The 20,633-nt window shown below is 36.0% G+C and overlaps 1 protein-coding gene across 1 annotated transcript in view; it reads right to left on the reverse strand.

Annotated features, from left to right (window-relative positions):
• Positions 1–14,154, reverse strand: part of NEK1 (NIMA related kinase 1) — a 93,252-nt gene extending 79,098 nt beyond the window's left edge. Inside the window, 4 exon segments of the mRNA XM_087816547.1 lie at positions 3,678–3,775; positions 5,487–5,583; positions 5,991–6,139; positions 13,924–14,154. Coding sequence (XP_087672673.1) covers positions 3,678–3,775; positions 5,487–5,583; positions 5,991–6,107 — 312 coding nt within the window. The 5' untranslated portion in view covers positions 6,108–6,139; positions 13,924–14,154.
• Between the last annotated feature and the right edge of the window lie 6,479 nt (positions 14,155–20,633).

Consider the following 20,633-nt stretch of genomic DNA (forward strand, 5'->3'; position numbering starts at 1 on the left):
AAAAAAATTATATACAATAAAAGAGCATAGGTTAATTTTCTATAATCTTTGATTGAAGCAAGACTCTCAAAACATGACACAAAACCCACAAATAACAAGAAACAAGAATGGCAAAGGAGTTGGCTCTATAAAATTTAAAGCATCTGCATGACAAAATATATAATCAAGCTTAATCATTGTATGAGGAAATGTCTGCAGCATAAATGATAGATTGATAATTCTCTAATATGCACAAGTTCTTCCAAATCACTGAGAAAATACTGCCAGCCAAAATAAGAAGTGGACCAAAGACTGGAAAGACAAATGACAAGAAAAAAATAGCCAATAAACATGTATACAAAATACTAACCTTCCAAATTAAAAAAAAATTAAAACAAAATACTGTCTGAACTTGACAAAAATGAAATAATATACAATGTTGGTCAGAATGTGGGGAAATAGGTCTGTGCATACCTATTTGTGGGAAAATTAATTACAGTCATTTGCAAAGTATGTAAAAATTTAAAATTCATGTAGTATTTGAAAGAGCAAACTGCAACTTCAAATTTATCTTGCAGATACAGTATCACAAATACAACAGGGTGTGTACAAGGATGTTTATCCCAGCACTACCTGTCAGAGCGAAAAAATATAAAAAACCTAAATGCCTATCAAGGGGCCTGGTTAAATACACTGTGATATCACTGTACCAGAAATACTATGCAGCCACTGAAAAAAATGAAGTACTTCTATATACACTATTAAGTGAAAAAGAGAAAGTTGCAGAATAGTATGCACAGCATACTCTTATTTTTTTAAAGTATATGTCTATGTATATTACATACCTGAACTCTATATAATTTTATATGAGTGTGTGGTGTGTGGAAGGAGGAAAGAAGGAATAAAGGAAGTAAGTACAGATGGACAGCTGCCAATCAGGTAACAGTGTTTACCTCAGGGAAAAATTTTTTCAGAAAACAGAATGAAAGGTAAGTAACAAGCTTTACTTTTTACTCTTACTTCTTCACTACTTTTTAAAAGAACAAATATTACATTAAAATAACCTAAAATTAATTTTGAAAATTAATTTTCTTAAAAAAGCAAGCCTCTCAGTTCAGTTCAATAGGTAATTACTAAGGACTACACAAGTTTTTAAGTTCCTTTCCATATTCACATAAGGCACTGGAAGGAGAAGGAAATACAGTGCTCTCAACTTTAAGGGGTTCATATGGTAGCAGAAATATAAACAAATACCTAAAATAAAATGCTTTATAACTGCAATAAGTACACTGAGAGCACAATTATTAATTCAACCACAGAGAGATCAGGAACAAGTACAAAAAGAAGTTGAAAATCAAACTCGGTTGAGTCTTTTTGTTTTGCAGTCTACCTGTAGAGCTGGAACACATCTAGAAATCACCTATGCCTCAACTTAAAGACAGGGTTTTTCATTACCATATCTCCCATAACTGTACTCCTTTATAACTTTACAAAAGTATTCAGCAGCAATGATGTACCTGATAGGAACAGGAAGCAGCAAAAAAGTAAATAAAAGAGCTCATAGACCAGGGGTCAGCATATTTATTCTATAATGGGCCAGATGGTAAATCTTTTAGGCTTTGCAGGCCACACGGTCTCGGTCTCAACTCAACTTTGCCAGTGTAGTGTAAAAGCAGACATAAACTATACGCAAGCAAATAAGCATAACTTCGGCCTATGGGCCAGTTTGCCAACCCCTATGAAAGACTATTGAGGGAAATAGTAAAGCAGAGAGTTGAAAAAGCCCAGAGGAGAGCCAACTCAGCCTGGAGATGACAAATAAAGTTGAACAGGTATGATTCCAGAGCTAAATTTTGATGGAAGGTATAAACAAAGCTGAGGAAGGCACCACTTGTACAAGTGTAAAGGCTAAGCTTTCATTCTATCTCAATTTAGACTCATTACATTAGGGGTTGATTGCTTGCAGTTGGGATTGAGGGTGAGGGAAGATTCTTAAATTATAATCCTGGTTTTAAGCGCTCCTTTTAACTTCCTTGTACATATTAATTCATATTAATTTTTACACAATACTGCCAGGATAATGGCATTCTCTTGCTCAAAAGGCTTTCAGATTCAAATGTTATGAAATGTTCAGCCAGCCTAACCAAACACCATACAGTAATTATTATACACTGTCAGAATTAGTTTTGTATGTACAACTTATTTCCACTACTAAAAATTACCTTAAAGCACTAAAACAGTGCTGCAATCCACTTACCCTGCTCCAAAATTCAGGTTCCTTGGACAGTAATGTGTCAAAATTTACTAAAGAATGCTCAGTTTTGATGGGTTTATTTATTAAGAAAGTAAAAAAGACTTGATAAACTTTTACTGTCAAATATATTAACAGAAAAATAGAAGTTGGCTTTCTGTCTATTAGAACAGCAAATGATCTTAGAGCTTCTAATAAGAGGTGATAGCTTACTTGTTATTTACCTTCTGTGTAATTTGCCCAGAAAACAGATATTCCATGTCCACCAGAATCATTTTCTCTGCTTTGTGCATTTATTTTTTATTTTTTGAACAAAGATTCCTTAACTAAGAGAGAGCCAAGGATCCTCTTAATTGTACAACATTCATGTGGGGAGTTTTTCAATTGCAGTGAAATACACATAACACAAAATTTACCATTTCTAAGTGTACATAGTTCAGCAGCATTAAATACATTCATATTGTTGTGCAGCCGTCATCACCCATCCAACTCCAGAACTCTCTTCATCTTGAAAAACCGAAACTGTACACTCATTACGCAGTAATCTCCATACCCCCTTCCTCGCCAGTCCCTGGAAATCACTATTCTATGTTCTGTCTCTATGATTTTAAGTGCTTAAAGTACCTCATATAAGTGGAATTAAACAGTATTTGTACTTTTGTCACTGATTTATTTCACTTAGCATAATGTTCTCAAGGTTGATCCATGTTGTAGTATATTTCCTTCCTTTTTAAGGCTGATATGAAGAAACTTATTTCTGTTGTTTTCCCGTTTATTTTACACATGCCTTGTAGCTTTTTTGTCCCTCACTTCTTGCCCTGCTCTCTTCTTTGTGTTTAGTTTATCTTTTTGCAGTGAAACATTTAAATTAATCTCTCATTTCCTTTTCCATATATTCTATTTCTACTTTATTTGCAGTTTCCATGGGGATTACATTTAATATCCTAGTTATAATACTTAATTTGGATTTGTACCAGCTTAACTTCAATAACATGAAAATTCTGCTCCTTTACATTCAATCCAACTCCTTTCAGTTATTGATGTCACAAAATTACATCTTTATGCAATTACATCTTTTGGTAACATAAACTGGTAATTTTTAAAAAGCATTAGTCTCTTAAATTGTGTAGAAAACAAAATGTGGAGTTACAAACCAATATAATACTAGCTTTTAGACATAAAATACATAAATATATGTATTTTACATATATACACACCCTGGATATATATTTACACATATAACAATATTAGACAGGAAATGAGATGGGGAACCAAACTAAGGTGGGAGCTAATTAGAACAGATGTGACTAAGATATTAGGATACTGAACTGCCCTAGTAATTACAATTAGCATTTGTAGTTATAAATAAATACATATATAAACAAACTATGAATTACTTCTAAATAACATTGTGGAGGAAGAGTCAGTCTCCTACATGCTAACTCACCTGATCCTCTTGAAACAAAATGCCTTTCTGAGCATTTATTCGTTTAAAAAGATCCCCTCCTTCACAATAATCCATCACTATGTAGAGAGAGCCATTTTCTACAAAATATAAACATTCCATTCCATATTTTATCATGTGTGGCAAAAGCATAGATAAAATAAAGGTACTAAAAGGTTTAATAAAAAGTAGCAATTAATTAATTGTGTTCTGTTAAACCACAACCAGAACCACACTCAAAAGAATTAGAGTGCAAAGTCAAGGTATACTGATCACACAGACTGAACAATAACTTGGGTTAATAACTCCATCATTATTTATTTTTCTACCAAGAATACACCATCTTATTGGATAGTGGTGTCCACATTGACCCAAACATCTCTGGAATACAGACAATTTATAGACAGATATACAGATACTCCTTGACTTAAGATAGGCTATGTCCCAATAAACCCATTTTAAGTTGAAAATATTGTAAGTTTAAAATGCACATTTTTATACTTATTATTTATAGTACTTTCATGCCTCTTTCCATGGGTAGACACTTCTGAATGCTTCTCTCTACACTTATTCTCATAAAAGAGTAAAACTATGCTTATTCTTCCCAAGTGAGGAAGACTGGCCCATAGCGCTTCTAACATTTACTAAACTACTTCTGACTGGGAGGAACAGAGAACACAGGGTTCATGCATGTCTGTATTTCTTTAAATATGTTTACCACAAACATTTATTCCTTTAAAATTAAACAGTAGTAATAATAAAACCTTCTTTAAAAAATGTGCTACCCCTTTTGAATTATTTAGATGTTTCTATAAGAAGCATTTAACATAAACACAAAATGCCTGTTGGAGTATTTGTTGACATACATTCAAATCTTTTAACTTAAAATACTAAAATCTTGGTGATTAAAGAAAAAATAGAAACTAAACAATAAATACTGGGGGAAAGATAAAGAAAATTAAAGATAAATAAAGATAAATTTTAAAATGTCCTGCAAAGGAAGAGAAGGTTAACGTTGTACTCCTCATAATCTGAATACCTTATGGCATAATGTGTTAAATAATCCTTATTTTTTTAAAAACTATGTTCTATTTTACTAGATACCAAGGTTATCTGGGAGCAAGGATACTTTAGCTCTAATTCAGACTCTGAAACTGGTATGTGATGTGACCCTGAAACAGTCACTTAAACTACCTTCTACTTCAATCTAGATTATCTTCCTATTTTATAATTTATAGAGATTTATGATAATAATGAGAATGACTTCAACAGGATTTCAATAAACAACCTTGACCTGCTTTTAGAGAAGCTTTGCCTTACCGTAGATCCTGCATTAACAAATATAATGGAATACATTTCCAGAACAGCAATACAGCTATGACATTTGAAGACAATGAGAACACTTTCAGCCTTCCTCAATATTTAATAGTGAGGTATACAAAAGAATACTAATGAGCAGGATACTTTCTAAAGATCAGAACATTTTCTCAGTAACAACAATGGTAGCACTTTAAATGAATTTAGCTTAAAAAGACGTAAATTACTGTTTCCTCTTTGTCCAAATCTTGCCTTACTACATTGCTTCTTTTTAACAAATCATAATAACAGTGAGCCAGTATTACACTACACAGGAATAGTGTGATGTATTATCCTAGAATCAAGCTGATACTCCTATGTATACATATTGAAGCAAAAATTATATACTTTTCTTCCTGTGAATGCATTCACAAAAAGATTCCTCATAAGGAATGTATCCAAAAGTTGTCATATGGCTTAGGAGTTTTTGGAACTCTCTTGAAAAATTTATCTGACCTTCAAATGATTCTCTATACTGGACAATATTTGGATGCTTCATGTTTGCCAACACTGCAACTTCTCTCCTTGATTCTTCCCTTTCTTTATTGGACATCTTAAATGGAAGAAGAAAGAAAATATTAAATTAAACATCACTACACAACCTAAAATTCCATCAGTAAGAAAGTGGTTATAAAATAATGTTAACAATGAAGCATGGTCCAAATAACAAAATATAGCCAGAAGTTAAAAAGAATGAGTTGAATTGACAAGTAAAAATATTTTAAGATGTTCAAACTAGATTAAGTTACAGAACAGTAGACATATAAACACAAGCACATATCACAGAAAAAAATCTGAAAGGATATACAGACTATTCTGAAATTAGTGGCTCTCCCTGGGATTACGGCAGTCTTCCGCTTTAGGTTATACATTGCCATATTTTTTTAAAAATCTCTAACGATGAGCCCTTTTGTAACCAGACTATTATGACTTGAATAACCAAATGAAAAATATACTTACTCTTGAGATGTTAATTTCCTTGATAACATATTGTCTGCCATCTTCTATAGATTTAACAAGAATGGCTTTTCCAAACGAGCCTTCTCCAATCTTCTGTAGTCTGGCATACTTCTCCATGATTCTTTTTCTAAGACATCTTAACTGATATGCTAGACATAAACAAGTAACAGTTAACAGAGATAAGCACGTTTTACAACGATTACAATGTTTAATTTAAACTATAATTCCTTAGTGATGTGTTTACTTAAAAAAGATATTTTAAATAGCTACTGAAAGTTAAATAAACTCTCTCAAATTTTACTCATGCAACCTAGTTATAGCTAAAAACAGAAAAACAGTGACATTTCAATTTTATAAGAATGCTTTATAAAGCCAAATACTGTAGATATTTAACTATACAGAGAGAAGCAAACTTTTTCTTATATGAATTACCAGCACTGCTTTATTATCTCCAGTAAGAATGCAAACTTAAGACTATTTCCCCAAGTTATTTAACTAATCCCCTATTAGACACTTAAATTTACAGTGTTTGCTGTTCTAAAAAAACCTTCAGATAAAATTTTCATACATACATTTTTATATACTTATTATAAAAATTCCTTAGGAAAAATTCTTAGTTCAAAGAATATGAGGCATGTTAAAGTTTTCAAACATATTGCTTATCTGTCTTACAAAAATGTCTAATAATGTATATTCTAACCAGGAGTATATAGAAGTGTCTGTTCCTAGGTACTCTTTTAACACTGGTTATTATTTATTAACATCTTTGAGAGGCAATAACAGGTAGTAGTTAAAGAGCATTGAAACCTTGGATTCAGAGAACCTGGGATTAAATCCTGGCTTTATCACTTATTTGTTACGTGACCTTGGACAAGCTACTCATCTTCATGTGCCTCAGTTTGTTCATCTGTAAAACATGGATAAAAACAGTCTGTACTTACAGAATTGTTGGGAGAATTAGTTAACTTCAGCAATGTACTAAGAACAGTGCTGGCACACAGTGAGTACCATGTCACTTTCAGTTGCTGCTGTTATGTTTGATAGGGAAAATGGTGTCTTATTTTTATTTGAAGTTTCTTTTGCATACCAGTGAATTTTAAAAATTCATCCATGTTTACTGAACATTTGCTTTTCTGATCTTTGGAACATTTCATCCAAGTTCTTTGTTCATTTTCTACTGGGATAGTCTTTTTAAAATTAATTTGTAAAAGCTCCTTTAATGAAGATGTGAGCCCTTCTCTGTCATAAATTCTTTTCTCCTTATATACTATTTGCTTTTCTTTCTTTTTTTTAATATTAGAGCTTCTTTTTTATTGATGTTAGAGAAGGGGGGGAGAGAGGGGGAGAGAGAGAAAGAGAGAGAGAGAAAGAGAAACATTGATGTGAGAGGGATACATCATCAGTTGCCTCCCGCATATGCCCCTGACTGGGGATCAAACCCGAAACCTAGGAACGTGCCCTGACCAGGAATCAAACTCATGAGCTTCTGGTGCAGGGGACAATGGTCTAACCAACTGAGCCACACCGGCCAGGGCTATGCTATTTGCTTTTCAACTTTATTTATATATAAAAGTTTATTTTTATATTGATACTGTTGTAATTAGCTACTTATTAATAATAGGAAATGAGTAAAGGAAAGGCCAGATATTATAGGCATGTCATTTGGGCATCTTCACCAGGAAACTGCAACTCTGCACTCCCCAAGAACCACCGGCCTATTCCCTGCAAAACACTGGGGAAAGGGATCCAACAAAGATAGAAGCATGCCTAGCAAAGCTGGAGTGACAAAGGGAAGGTATGTGCCTGTTAGTCAAACCTGGGGACAGAGACAGTTGGGCAGAATGGGCATGGACACTGCAAACCTGTGAAAATTTGGGCATACATAATCCCCCAAAACACAGGAATTCTCTCTCTTAATTGCTCCCCACTCTTGGTTCTTCTTGGCTTGTGGGCTCTTTTGTTTTGCTCCTGCCCATGTTTCCCCAAAACCATGGGGCCCTGAGGACTCCACATGCAATGGAGTGATGAACTGCAGTGGGGAAACACAAATTAAGCTAGCCTGATGCTGGATTGGACTGTGCAGACATGAAGGGCAACTCTGGACACTGGCTCTGATCATAGCTCTAGTGAAGCCCCAGCTACACTTCTTTTATGGAGGGACAAATGGGAATGGGATTTAGGAAATTCAGGGATTTAATTCCATGGAAATAAAGCTTTCTACCAAACCTCATCCTCCCGCATCAGTCTCAGAAAATTCTTTTTCTTGGGATATCACAAGAAATCCACACCCACAAGCAACTAGGGGAGACGAGGCCCTCTTCCTTCTGTTAACAATATGAGCAAATGTTATCAATCTTTTCTTTATGTTTCTGCTTTTGGTATAATTAGACTGTTACCATACCAAATATTTGATTAAGGTCATTAACAGCTTTAGTAATAATTTCAGAAGACTGGTGGAGACAGAAGCCAAATATGCTAGGTAGTGAAAGCTTTAAAAAAATGAGAGAGAGGGGAAAAGGAAGGAGAGGGAGAGAGAAAGTCGAACAAGCAGTCATTAGCGCTGCCTATTGGCAAGATCACCATTACTGTGGAGATACATGAATTCACTACATTAATCTAAAACTAATAAATATTTAATTCACCTAACTTGCTCTTTTCTATTCCCATTCATTTCAAGCAGGCTTTCTATATATGATTCCCTTCTGGGAGAAAGTGGGCTTGTCATGAGGACTATATTAAAATTTCTGTGACAGTTTACCATATTTCTCATTGCAAATGAACAAATCCATGTTCTCATTTCACCTATCAATACTAAAATTTGTTTAATTTTATTTTGCCTCTAAGAAACGATCCAATTTCCTTATGATAAAATTCATATTCTAGGTCTATAAGACTAACGGCTAGAACCCAGCCTGAAATTGTAAAAATCAATTCCTTAAAAAATTTTCTAGGAAAGAGCTTTCTTCTATCTTAGAAAACATTATAACCATTTTCCATTTCGAAATTTCTATAAGAAATGACAAGCCTTTTAGCAACTTTAAGAGAAACAGGAAATTAACCATTATGATAGCACTACAGCATTATCAGCGAGTTAAAGTAGAAAAGTCATTTCAAACACCTTCAAATCCAACTTTAAGCAAATGGCATAATGTAATGTTTATCTGGGTACCAGCCAGAATTTAATGATTTCTCCAGGACATGAAAGTATATTACATTACTATGCTATTTAGAAAAGAAAAAATCAAGATAAACTCATCATAGAAAACTAAATTTCATTAAGTCAAATTACATTAAATAATAATCACATAATGAGGTTATTTCATAGTCATCATTATTTTGTAACTTGTGCCAAGGAAAAATAAAATAAGTCAGTTTGGCCCTGTCACAAAAGTTAGTTGCCAGTTCCTTTCAAGGGTCCACACTAACAGGATAGAAGCTCCAAGAGTCTCTAATATTGCATTCTGCTGCCTACCGCATTACTGAGCATTGTGGTTCTGACAACTCAGTAGAGTAGAATTTGGCCCTGGTAGAAAAGGATGACTCTAATTGCCATCAAATAATGTGAACTGCAGACACCTTTGTGAACAATGAAAGATTTGTGGTCAACGAGTTTCAGAGCAACTGACAACCCTCCTTTTCTACAGAGTCCACATTAGTGTAGTACACTAGAGGAAATAAAAGGGAAAACATGATAGATTACTTTCACTGTCTTACAATATCTTTAACCAAGGTACTTATTTCCTAGTTGTGAGACTTCTCAGCTGAATTACAAACCTAGAATACTTTCAAACCAAATGAAATATAAGATAATAAAATCTACTGTATAGGCTTACATATCCGAAATCATAACATGTAACTGAAGGAACATAAAAATCCTGTTCTAATTTCATTATTGTAATAAACTCAGATTACAAATAAATGTTTGCCCTTTTCTCTTTTTAAAATGTGTTATTTATTTATTTATTTATTTATTTATTTATTTATTTATTTTTATTGAGAGAGGAAGGGAGAGGGAGAAAGAGCTAGAAACATCAATAACAGAAAAACACGGATCAGCCACTTCACACACGGCCCCCACAAGGGATCAAGCCCTTTCTATGCTTCAGCTTCCAACATCAAATAAAAATCACAATAGCAACTTTATAGTATTCTTAAGGTCTCTAACAATTATATCAATTTAATCTCCATAATACATATCTGATATAGAAGATACTCGAAGCATAAAATCAAAGATGTTTTTGATACCTGAGCTTTCCAAAGATTTATGTGACATAACAAATAAAGCAATGGATTTGGAAACTAAAAGCTACGTGATCAAAAGCAAACCACCTGACTTCTCGGAGCCTTAGATACTTCACCTAAAAACACTAATTACTTAAACATAATGCTATCTTAAGGGCCCTACCAACTCTAATAATCTATGACTCAAGGAGAAAACAAAAGAGCTAAGTGGGTCAGAAAATAGGAAACTTCAACACTGTTTAGAATTGTATTATTAGCCACAAAGAGTAGAAATAACAGAGAGATATAGCCAAAGCCTTTCCTTCAGAAAAATGAAAAGAAGCCATGAGAGTAATTATTTTAGCCTGTCTTTAAAAAGTCAAAAAATAAACTGTAACGTACAGTTAAACATATCAAATGAACATACATACTTATCTTTACTTCTTCCTCAAACCTAACACAACTTTAAAGGGATAAAACTGGCAGAAGAGGAAAGAAAGCAATAGCAATAAAATTCTGGAAGCTGACAAACACAAAAACAAGCAGCAACTGACTTGGGAGACTAAAGAAAGCTGTATCCCAAACCAGCAGTGGGAAATAAGTCAATTCCCACTACAGACTAGCTCAATAATTGGAAGCACCAGGTGCCTCTGAGAGTGAGGATAATATTAGGACTAAAACAAAATTGGGTGACCATGTAAGAAGCAGTTAGATACACAGTTTGCCCCCCACCTCTCCCAACAGGTGATTAGCCCTCTCCCGAAGTTTGGCAGAAGACTAGAGATTCCTCTAGATTGGGGATACATGGCACAGCTGAGGATGGAAATGCCATATACAAGCATACCTCATTTTATTGTGCTTCACTTTATTGAGCTTCACAGAAGTTGCATTTTTTACAAAATGAAGGCAAGACCCACTCTCAGCGAAAAAAATTATGACACTCTTTACTGCAGGGGTCTGGAACCAAATCCACAATATCTCGAGGTATGCCTGTACAATCTGGGAGATTAAATGAAAGTCTACATAGGAAATGGTGAGAGTACGTTCCAACCATGATGGTGTAGCTCATATCAGATCATTCCACCTCCAAAAACAATCATAAACACTGAGTAAAATATATAAAACAACAGACAGGAGTTGAGGGGCTATAATCATTGAAAGGTAGGAACATACTAGGCAGTTCCACATTTACCCCAGCCTTTTTCCTGAAGTCATTTTCCAAACTGTGGCAAGCAGAATGGAGCTTAAGTAGAAAGCAACAGTCTTAATGGGCTGAGGAGAGAGAGGTCTGAGGAGAAAGAGATCAGAGTTTAGGGCTGCCAAAGTCCTGAAGAGGAGGGAAAATAATACAAGGAGTCTAAAAGTCTGCATATAAATTCCTCTTTTGTCAGTTAGTCCATTCCTAAAAATTGTGCATAAAGAAAAATACACTTTAAAAGTACAATAGGTAAGTTTTGTTACATATATTTTACCATGATAAAAAAAAAAGTACAAGAGATAGCATTTCTTAGCTATCAAAATGGCAAAATTCAGAAACTTTGTTATTGTACTATGTAAGAAAACAGAGTATGGTGAGAATACAAACTGAAACAAATACTGAGGGATATGAATTTGGTAATATCTACCAAAATTATAAATGTTCAGTCATTTTGACCCAGAAATTCCACTTATAGGAATTTACCCTATAAACATTTTCAAATATATGAAAATCAGACATGTACAAAGTTATCCTCTGCAGCATTGTTTGAAATGGCAAAACTTAAATATCCATCAACAAGTCAGAGAGAAAGAAGCAACATTTATATTGCTATAGATTAATTTCTAAGTACCAGAATGATAAATAGTTCATACTCACTCCCCTTTGTGTATTAAAAGGAAATATGTGTGTATATTTCTGCTTACATTTACTTATACATGTGTACAAATATATATATAACCCTTACATGTACACACACATATAATTCCTTGTATAGATTAAATAATACCTCTGAAGGGATAAAAAATAAACTAGTAATATTGCCTGCCTTCAGGGAAGAGAACTGAGTAGTTGAGATGAATTTTCAATTTCTTATACCTTCTGAATTTTAAACTATATAAATGTATTATCTATTCAAAACAATAAATTAAAGTTTAAAAATAATAAATACTGATAGAAAGAAGTAGGAGGAATGCTACCTTAATCAATTTCTCTGGTTAAAATCCTTGAACAGTTCCCCATTTCCAAACTTCTAATTCCGACATCCAAAGTTTTCTATATGGTATCACTCTTCTTTTCAAGTATGTCAACTATGCTCAAAAAAAAAAAAAATCTTGCCTCTAGTCAAACCAGACATCTTTCCTTACATTTTACTAAGAATTTATTTAAGCCACAAATTAGCAATGTTTGACCTAATAATATTCTGTACACCAAATATAAAAAATGTCAGAATATATGAATGAAAAACTGTATCCCCACCAATCTCGAACATTAAATCTCTTCAGTTATATGATGGACAAGTTGTCCTAAAGGGAAACATTGGTAAACAAATGTCAACTGATTTTTAAGACATCCTTATGGTACTGTACCCAGCTACAATCCATACATATAGTTCTCCCAAAATAAAGATATCATTTGGGATTATGGGAGAGGGTAAATTTATCTTCTCAGTAAGGAAAGTTCCTGCCTTATTTCTCATTACTCAAAAAAGCAGAAAGCAAAAATGGGATTCCTATTAGATTTTCCCCCCAAAATATTTTTCTTCTCTGTAAGTCTATTCAGGCAACAATTAACAGCTTCCCTAGTAGAAAATACCAACATGTAAATAATTTACATTCATGAAATGGTGTCACGACCATGACTTAGAAGCTAGAAGATTAGACATAGTGAAGTTTACTTGGAATTCAATGTCAATGTATTATTAAAATGACCTCAAAAGAACTCCTGTGGCGAAGTTCCATAAACCTTGCTAAACTAATGGTGACTTTTGCTGTGCAAAAACCTGTTTTCCCACAAAATAGGCTCCTTACCTTTCACCTAGAACAATGGGCAATTTTAAATGAAGTTCTGTGGATCGTCTCACACCAGACAAATAACTAGAAACAAAGGACTACTTCTCTCCATATTTGGCTTCCTCCATCATCTCTACAATACTGCTGCATCATAAGAAAAGGCTATTAGTATATACTGGATATTACTTTTAATCCTTCATAAATATTTCTGATGTAATTTAGAATGGCAATAAAAATGTTTCTGCTTCTTGGGGGTCGATCTTAGAGAACAAAAATTAGGCCTATATACAGGCCTATATATGTATGTAAATGAGTTATGATGAACTCTGAAAGCAGAACTTTTAATGCCTTACATATGGAAATTTGTTTCAAATTATGGAAACTGAAATACAAGATTATAGGCGAACCAACTGCTATTCGTTTTCTAATTAAACTTATATGTAATTTAAGATTGGAGGCAACATACAAGCCTGTAAATGATTGCTTATCCATACCAAGATTTCTATTACTTTAATACATGTTTAAACAATGTCCTATTACTGCTTTGCAATACATATTGTTCCTTAGAGAATTAACATTCTAGTGAGATAAGGGTATTATTTTTCCGTGCACTCAAGGTATCCATGCAATCTCGACACAAGCAAGTGTAAGCAGGGTCCCCTGGTTTCCAATATGATGTTGCCATTTTGCATATATATCATTGCTTCCCCGAAGTGCAACTCACCTCCGTTGGTAGGAATAGCGGTGATGATCTATAAGCAAGAGTCTAGGTGCAGCCGCCTTCCTACGGGACTTAATGAGGCAGAGGCATCATCCGCACTTGGAAAATGACAGCCTGAAAGAGAAACCGAGTCCTCTGAGCAGCAGCTCACGGCGCGCAATGAAAGGGGGCTGCGGGGCTCGCACACCTGACGCCAGCCTCCGGCTGACCGCTCGGGTTTGGCTCGCTCCCGCCTCGGGCAACGCCCTGTGACACAGGTACACACTGTCGGGAAAAACAAACTGGTTTCTGAGCCCCTTGGAAACGGGCTGGCAGCAGGGGGAGTGCCTCGGTTACCGCCTCGCCAACTTCGGCGGTGGTTGCCAGTGGCCTCAGCGGGGGCGGGGGGGCATGTGGGACAGGGAGGCTACCTGCCCGCCACGTCCTCCGGCCTCGCAACGCCCCCTCTAGATTCTGGGGTATACAGAGACGTGCTGGGGACCCCGGCTGAAGACAGCACCCCACAGCGCCTAAACCCTGGGGCGAGCGCCGGAGGGGGAGCGGCCGGCGCGTCGCTGACGCTGGCGTGTGACGTCAGCGCGCTGAAGCGAGCGGGCTGTGGAGGTGGCTGGGAAAGAGCGGCGGGGCGGGGCGGGGCGGGGCGGGGCCAGGGTGCAGCAGCCGGGACTAGTTACAGAAGCGGGAAAGTTGGAAAGACCGGGATGTGTGGTTTGGAATAGTACCGCAGAGCGAGAACTCACTACTAGAAGACGATTTGAAATAAAGCATATTATAAATTTGTCCCAGACATACGACACGGAGAAAATAACTTTTTTTTTTTTAAATCTGAAGACTTTTATTTAAGGATGCCACATTTTTAAAAGTAATTTTGCTTTGAAAAGAAAGCCTTTTTCTAGTATATTTTCAATGATTAAAACAAGAAAGCACTTTTAAAAGTCTTGAAAAAAAAGTTAAGGTAGAATGCGATTTTCTACACCTATACAATTAAGTGTGTATAAATTAATTGCAGGTATATTGAAGGGTTTGGTGGTCTAAGAACCTTTCCTCATCGCAGGCCTTTCTAAGATAGAAATATATTTTCCTATAATAAGGGTGTTGTCCTGGGTATTCCTATGGCTCAAGTGCCTTACCCCGAGATACTGGAGATTCCAAACTTGAAGCTGAAGGAGGACAGTCCAACTGGAGGTTGTATCTGTTGTACACAAGTTGTATGTAGCTTGGAGAGGCCACAGGTTTTGCCAGAGACCTCAAAGGTCAAATGATTCAGATCTTTGCTTCAGAGAACCTGTTCCTTTCTCCTTCATTCCTTCCCCAACACACCAGCACCAAGACCTTCTGTGGGTTCTCCTGCCCTTCTTTGGTTTAAAAGACAAACTTTATTCCTAGCATGTTATTTGAAAGTTTTGGGCTTTGCCAGAAGATGGCACTGCAAGTCGCGCAACCTGGCAAACTGGAGAAAATCTGCATCCGTTAATGTACTCTTCAATTTCCAGGCAAAAGACTTGTTTTCCCCATTTTCTCACTTCTAGGCAAGCCTCCTGTGACCCTTCCACCCCACTTAGTCAGTAGGAATTTTGGTGTCTGAATGCACAATAACTCTAGTTCTACCCACTGTCCCTTTGTACAGAAAAGAAACATGAAAACATTTGCTAATTGCTAAACTAGCAAATTCTTTTTGGCTGCTTTCATGAAGAATGGTTAGTCAGATACCTCCTTAGACAATTACTTTTGCTTCTGTCATAAACTGTTAGCGGGAATAGTCTACAGTCTTTGTAGAAGGCACACTAGCCATATGTATACCAACAAGTTCACTTCTAAAAGAAGTGGGTGAATATGTGTTATGGAAGGATAACCATTATTTTTATAACCAGAAAAACTAGAAATAATGTGAATTCTAACAATAAGGACTTGGCTAAATAAATTACAATACATCCAAACAATAGAATATTCTGAAGCCACTAAAAAGGGTCATCAGGATCTATTTTCATTTATATAGAAAGATGTCCTTGATATATTGTTGAGTAAATACAGCAAGTTACTCTAACCTGGATTAAGAGGATTACCCAGTGGTTTCCCTTTCTGGTTTATACACTTCTGTAAAGTTTAATGTTTTCTTTTCTTTTTACAAGAATATTTGAAATATTTGAATTTTTTTTATTTCTTGTATTAAATGTTCTATTGGATTTCTCTTTCAAAGAACAAAAAATTATTTGCTCCTTGCAACAACCCAATAGCACAAGTGTACAAAAATAAGGTCTGTTGTCTCTGTCCATAACTCGCCCTATGCTTACATAGGCCTACAAGAGGCTGATATTAACAGTTTTACAAATATCATCTACATTTTTCTGTAAGTTCAAAAAAACATAAAAGCATTTATTAATATACATTTGTTTTAATCTTTCAAAATGAGATTATACATATTGTTTTGAAACTTGTATTTTATTTAAAGGTATATCATGAATATCTCTAAAATCAACTAATTCATGTTAATATCAATATTACATGATATGGATGTACCAAAATCTATCATTATTATTATTTTTAAATATATCTTTATTGATTTCATAGAGAGGAAAGGAGAGGGAGAGAGAGATAGAAACATCAATGATGAGAGATTCATTGATTGGCTGCCTCCTGCACGCCCCCGACTGAGGATCGAGCCCGAAACCTGGTTATGTGCCCTGACTGGGAATTGAACCGCAATCTTCTGGATCATAGGTCAATATTTAACATCTGAGCCCTGCTGGCAGGGCCACAAAGGGCTTTTTAAAAATGCATGTAACAATTGTGGTCAAAAGATGACTTAAGCAACTTATGGTAGGCCTAATAATGGCCACCCAAAGATGTCTCTGCTCCCAACTCAATCCCTGGAATCTATAAAAATATTAGGTTGCATGGCAAGGGGGAATTAAAGTTGCTGATCAACTGACCTTAAAATAGTGAGATGATTCTGGATTATCCAGGTGGGTTCAACATAAACAAAGTCCTTAAAAGAGGAAGGCAAGAGAGTCATAGTCCAAGGAAAATGTGACAATAGAAAAAGCTCAGAATGGTAGGATATGGGGACTCAACCCGCCATAACTGGATTTGAAGATGGAGAAAGGGGGCGATGAGCGAAGATGTGGCCCCTAGAAGCTGCATAAGGGCACAGAAATGGATTTGCCCGTAGAGCTGCTGGAAGGAAGCACAACTCTGACAACACCTTGAATTTAGCCAGTGAGATTTGTGTTGGAATTCTAACCTATAGAATGCTAAAATAATTAATTTGTGCTGTTTCAATTTGTGGGGTACTAATACAAATGCCTATCCTCTTAAGGTTCCAGGAGCAGAGTATGGAGATCAGGCTGACTAGTATATATATTCTTCAAATATATATATTTAAAGAATTTTTAAAATTGATTTTTAGAGAGAGAAGAAGGGAGAGAAACATCAATATGAGAGCGGAACATCGGTTGGCCACCTCCTGCATGCAACCTGGGCATATGCCCTGACTGGGAATTGAACCACTAACCTTTCAGTGCACAGGAGGATGCCCAGCCAACTGAACCACACCAGCCAGGGCTGGCATTTTTGTTTTAATGTGTGGAAAAGCTCACAGCAGGATCTGTAAAAACTCCTTACTATTATTTCAGCCCTAGGAAACTCCTTATTATCCCCTCCAAGTAAAGGATTGGGTAAGAACTCCAATTTACAGGATCCCTTCTGTAACACTTGCTGAGAAGGAATGAGATTTTGTTGGAAGTACATATCTTAAGGCACATAAATGTTCAAAGGACATAGCTATAGTCCTTACCATCTGAAACACCCAAGTCTGTTGAAGAGGAGGTTTAATACCACCAGATTCTCTAACCAGAGTACCAGAGGAATTAGAGAAAGTTCTTCCCCAGATGGAATCTGTTGTTTTATCTCCAAACTATCACATACCACTTTGTTTAAAGAGATTGTCCCATGTCTAATGTAGTGATTCTGACTGACTCCTGCTAATTAACTGGGAATAATTAAAAGTATACTCATTCAGGCTCAAACTTGGAACAATTAAAACAGAATTTTGAGAGTGGGGCCCAAGCCAGGGTATTTTTTTTAAAGCACCCTAGATGGTTCCGATGCAAAGTGAATGGTTACATGTGTCAGAAATAATAAATTTTATTTATTTATTTTTGTTAATCCTCACCTGAGGATATTTTTTCCATTGATTTTTTTTTAGAGTGGAAGGGAGAGAAGGAGGGAGAAGGGGAGGGAGAGAGAGATAAAGAGGTGAGAGAGAGAGAAACATCGATATGAGAGAGATTGTTTGCCTCCCTCAAGGCACCCCAACCCGGGCTGGGGATTGAATCTGCAACTAAGGTACTTGCCATTGACCAGGGATTGAACTCATGACCCTTTGGTGCATGGGCAGACACCCTATCCATTGAGCCACACCAGCCAGGGCAACAATAGATTTTAAAATAAATGAGTTCTCATAAGGGAATAAGGTAGTGCATAATGCAAACAATATTACAGAACCAAATGTAAAAGTAGACTTGTTTTTGCCCATTTATAAGATCCTTAGGATAATCCCCGTGTGGGAACTAATACACTATCATAAAAGGATTTAGGATTTATTTATAAAAGGATCACAGAAAGCACATACAGTTGATTAATAGACTGTGACTATTATCTCTTCTTCTCAGAATCTATGTGCCTCTTTCCAAAATTAGGCTATATATCTGCAGTGAGAGAAGAGAATATATAATGTGTGTAAATCTCTGTGAAAAATTCCACTTAATTTAGAAAAGTTTTTGCTTGCTTTTCAACATTTTTTCCTACAAAAAGCCCCTAAGAAACTTGTTTAACAGTTTCCCAGGTAAAATAAAAGAATATTGTGCTTAGAATTACTATGCCTCGGCTAAATCTACCTTGATAAAAGTAATGAAGGAGTCATAAGAAGTTTGCTTCATCACCATGGACATAATACCAGCTCTACAGCCCAGGACTGTATTGTTTGAGAATATTCAATTCTTCTCTGGAAGAAAATAAATAAATAGTATGGACAAAACTCATGTGTTAAGTTACTAACCTGTGAGACACAGTGGATAGATACATTTAGTAGGGCATATACTTGTGTACATAAAAAAGGCTGAAATGATCAAGAGGTACCTAATATTCATGAGGCACTAAACATACAAGAGGTACTAATACTCATTAAACATGATATATTCCTGACACTAAATATACATGAGACATTCAACATTCACAGGTCTTAGTTATGCCACCTAGTGGTCAAATCATACTGTGTCCCACTTGTCCTGCTGAAAAAGTGCAAAACCTGTACTTGCTCAGCAGGTTAACCTGCAAGCTACTGCTGTGGCCAGACATTCTTGCCCCTGCATTTCTCCAGTAGAGTCAGAGCGTGTCATTGGTGCCTCCCATCGTTGGTCCCTTGCTCAAACCTCAACTCTGGTCCAATTAAGATACCATTAACTGGAAGGCTGTATGTGCCAACAAAAGAGACAGGACAAATGAACATTGCATAACCACAGGTTTCAATTCAAGAGTCTTTCCATCTCATTTGTACCCTATCCTGTGTGTTTTCTTTCCCCCTTGCTTCTCAGGATGTCTGAGCTTTTCTTTCCATGACCTCGAGGATAGCTCATCTGGTAGTATATTTGGAAGATATCATGGCATCAAGGTAATTTCTTGCACAACATGAAGCAGGTAATATCTGGGTGATACTCAGCACTGTACATTATAAAAGATTTAAAAAGAATAGAACTCTTTTGCTTGATAGCCTATAATTTTCAACTCTTTGCACTCAAAAGTATGCCTCTCTTTGAGTGTAGATTTTCCTGGCAACAAGAGAGAGAACTCCTAATTTTGGCAGGTTCTAAGATATGCCCTTAGAAGAACTTTTAATCTTTAGGCTTTCCAAATAAACCAGATTAACAATTTTTAGAATATTCATTATAGTGGGGTATAGTTTAATTGTAAGAAGCTGAATTTCTTGATCCTGAAAAGGTCACTTGAATGGCCCTCTGATTACTGTACATATTGAGTGACTAGATCTCATTGTTTCAGGATTAGGTAGCAAGGACTTTTGGTGTTTTTTTGTCTGTTTGTTTAAGAGGCCTAACCTGAGATTCAGAGCTAAGAAACCTACTGTATAAACTCCTGTACTTTTATGTAGGGAAGGCCAAAGGGGGTTCTGAAATAAAGTTACAGTGAGAAAACCTGGTTCATGGGTTGGTGTTGGCCCTGAATCAGAAAGTGAATGTGAATGAATGAGTGACTTCAATCTGTGAGGTTGTCAGCTGGTGGAGAGATTTGAGCTGAAAAAACTAGTGCTCAAGCCTCTTAAGGCATAAAACCCTCCTGGGTGAGGGTATTACAAAGGGCATTTCCTTTTCTCAAAAAACAAACAAAAAACCCCACAAAACACCACCCCTCCCCAACCACCTGCTGTAATGGGGAAGAAAGGGGCTCTTTCATCTCCTGTGGCAGGTGGCTGTGCACTCTGAGAACAGTGACTCCATCTTTCTACTACTTTTTGAACTGTAATACCTACAACCGTTACCTTCTGCCGGTCCCACCGCTGTATTTTAGGCGTGTTGGGGTCAGAGGACTTGGCCCTTTAGTTTCACAGGTGATAATGGTATTTTCATTGTGCTTAAGAGATCGTTCTTGGTAGATGCATGTGAAAGTACCTAGGGGTAAGGTATCATAATGTCAGCATCCTG

The sequence above is a fragment of the Miniopterus natalensis genome, chromosome 4 (assembly GCF_054644295.1).
Source record: "Miniopterus natalensis isolate mMinNat1 chromosome 4, mMinNat1.hap1, whole genome shotgun sequence".
Lineage (NCBI taxonomy): Eukaryota > Metazoa > Chordata > Mammalia > Chiroptera > Miniopteridae > Miniopterus > Miniopterus natalensis.